Here is a 2611-nt window from a genome sequence, read left to right as displayed (position 1 = left end):
TCCTCACACGTACCTGTATTCCAGTTGTACAGAACTACTTGTGATTCCTGTTGTGAAATGTGTTGCTTCATGTTTCCATGAATTTGCTTAGTTAAATGTTTTTGCACACTTCTTCTTCCTTCTGGAATGTTTTTCTACAATACTATCTACCTGGTGGACTTCTCTTCATTAATGACATTGCTCAAGTATCAGTCACAACAAGCCTTTCCTGGTACTCAGATTTAATTGTTTTAAAACTGTTGCAAACCCTCCACAGTTCATAGTAATCAGTATATTCCTCTATTTGCACTTACACTCACTTTTTAAAAACTTTTATTATGGAAATTGTTAGGCATATACAGAAGTAGAGAGAAGGTAAATAAACTTCAGTACACCTATTCACCCAGTTCAGGACTTACCAGCATATGGCCAGTCTTGTTCATTATTTATATTTCCAGATATCATATCATTTCACTCATAGATACTTCCAGCACTTATACCTTGTTGTATAGCAATTTATTTTCATGTCATTTTCTTTGACTAAACCAAGAACTCTCTAAGGTAGGACTTGTGTCTTATTTTCCCTTTAATCTCATCATTGAACATATCACAGTCATTAAAAAATTGCTGAATGAACAAATAAATGCCAGCTAATTAATTAATAAGTAGTTGAGAATAGAGCTAACGTTTAGGCTCTGGGGAGCACTTACTTTGAAAGAATTGACAGGAAGATAAACAAAGGATACTGCAAGGAAATAGAATTACTGTTTAGAAGAAAATGTTTTGACTATCCCTATGATGAGCTTAAACTAGGGTAGCCATAAGCAGGGAATGTAGGTGATAGTTGGAGGATTTTGTGAAACTCTTGTTAGGGACTTCAGGGAAACTAAAGTAGTAGTCTGAGCTAGGATGGAGATTGTTTTCTGACAAAGGCTTTGGATTAGCCCTGTGTTGGGCAGACATCACAAACCATGAGTTCTGCAAATGAAAATTGCAGTCACAAATTTTGAATGCTAAAGATGATCTCCTTAGTCATCCTTAAATAAATTGTCATTTCCCTATCCATAGTATTATTTTCAAGGTATTAAAGGCAGCAGTATCAAAGGTAGTCTGCTGTGTGTGGATATACACAATAAGGGAGAGAATTAAAATTAGTGTATTCATCCATATTATTCATCTGGTATGTGTTAGGCACTGAAAAATAGAGGTAAGACTGAACATCTGTCTGACTCAGCAGCTAGGTTGGTGCAAGTCTGGAAAGGTGTTGGTACTCTTGCCTCCTGTGTCCGTGGTCTCATCTCTTCCTGTTTGTTTCTCTGTAATCTAGGGCCAAAGCACTCACTGACCCAGATCTCTCAATCAATGCTGGATCTCTGTGATGAAAAACTTAAAGAGGTAAGACATTTAAAATGAGAGAAAGGCGGTAGAATTTGAAGCTGGCAGGTACCAGAATTGAGGAAGTAGGGAATGTAACAGAAGATTAGAGAAATGAGGGAGAAGCAGGTCTTTTGTACATTAGAGTCTGGAAGGGACCTTAGAAATCATATAGTCTAATTACCTCCCTTTTGTTGATGGAAAAACTGAGGTCCATAGGAGAAACTAACTTGTCTTGGGCATCGTGGCTGTTAAATAGTAGAGCTAGGATTAAAATCTAAAATCCACATAACACTTTAGAAAGGGCTAAGGGAATTGACTTCCTGGAAAGCCAGCTGAAGCTAAGAGACTGTTTTGGCAGGGATAAATTTTAATTTTTAAAAGATAATCTGTATTTTATCTTCTTAACAACAACAAAATATGGCAGCTGTACAGGCCTAAAAAATATAAATGTGATGATGTTAATATTGAAGTAGAAATTTCGTAAAAGAAGATTGCCAAATGGCCAATAAACATGAAAAGATTATAAGTTTGGTTGATCATTGTGGAAATAAAAATTTAAACCAGTTAAACCAGTTAATACTTCATACCCACTTAGAAAGGCTAAAAAAAAAAAAAAACAAACTTAAACAAAAGGCATGGTCTTCCCTGGTGGTCCAGTGGTTAAGAATCCAACTGTCAATGCAGGGGACACAGGTTCGATCCCTAGAGGGGGAAGATTCCACATGCCACAGGGCAACTAAGCCCGTGTACCTCAGCTGCTGAGCCCAAGCTCTAGAGCCCGTGCTCCACAACAGGAGAAGCCATTGCAATGAGAAGCCCATGCACAGCAACAGAGACCCAGTGCAGCCAAAAATAATTTTTAAGAAGATTTTTAGTGGGTTAAGACATGGAGCAATTGATATACAGACTTTTTCGTAGTGTAGTCTAAAATGAATTTATTGGGTTAGATTCCCTTGTATAAAAGTTACTAATCAACAATAATGTGTTCAGTGTTTTCAGTGATAGTTTTACAGCAAAAACAGTGTGATATTAAAACTTAATTTGGTGAAGATGTTTTTGTTGTGGGAGCTAAGCTGTTGTTGCCCAAGGGTGTATATTTTTGATGATCTACAAGACTAGAAGATAGAATACCTATAAGAATGGTTGACACATCTCTTTTGATCCTTTTACTGGAGTATTATTTCTTATCTGAATTTTTGTCTGGAACAGATGAGTTTACAATTCAAAGTTAGACTTTTTAGGACAAGAGAAATAT

The 2611-nt window shown here is 36.5% G+C and overlaps 1 protein-coding gene across 1 annotated transcript in view; it reads left to right on the top strand.

Moving 5' to 3' along the window:
* The window catches only part of TAF1 (TAF1 RNA polymerase II, TATA box binding protein (TBP)-associated factor, 250kDa), a gene marked incomplete at its 5' end in the record, with an annotated part of 61547 nt that overhangs the window by 24805 nt on the left and 34131 nt on the right, over positions 1-2611 (top strand). The window contains one exon of the mRNA XM_010861020.1: positions 1307-1374. Coding sequence (XP_010859322.1) covers positions 1307-1374 — 68 coding nt within the window. The remainder of the gene's footprint in view (positions 1-1306; positions 1375-2611) is intronic.

The sequence above is a fragment of the Bison bison genome, unplaced genomic scaffold, assembly GCF_000754665.1.
Source record: "Bison bison bison isolate TAMUID 2011002044 unplaced genomic scaffold, Bison_UMD1.0 scf7180017857652, whole genome shotgun sequence".
Classification (NCBI taxonomy): Eukaryota; Metazoa; Chordata; class Mammalia; order Artiodactyla; family Bovidae; genus Bison; species Bison bison.
Note: the sequence above shows the minus strand (reverse complement) of the source record. Positions and strands in the feature narration are given on the sequence as shown.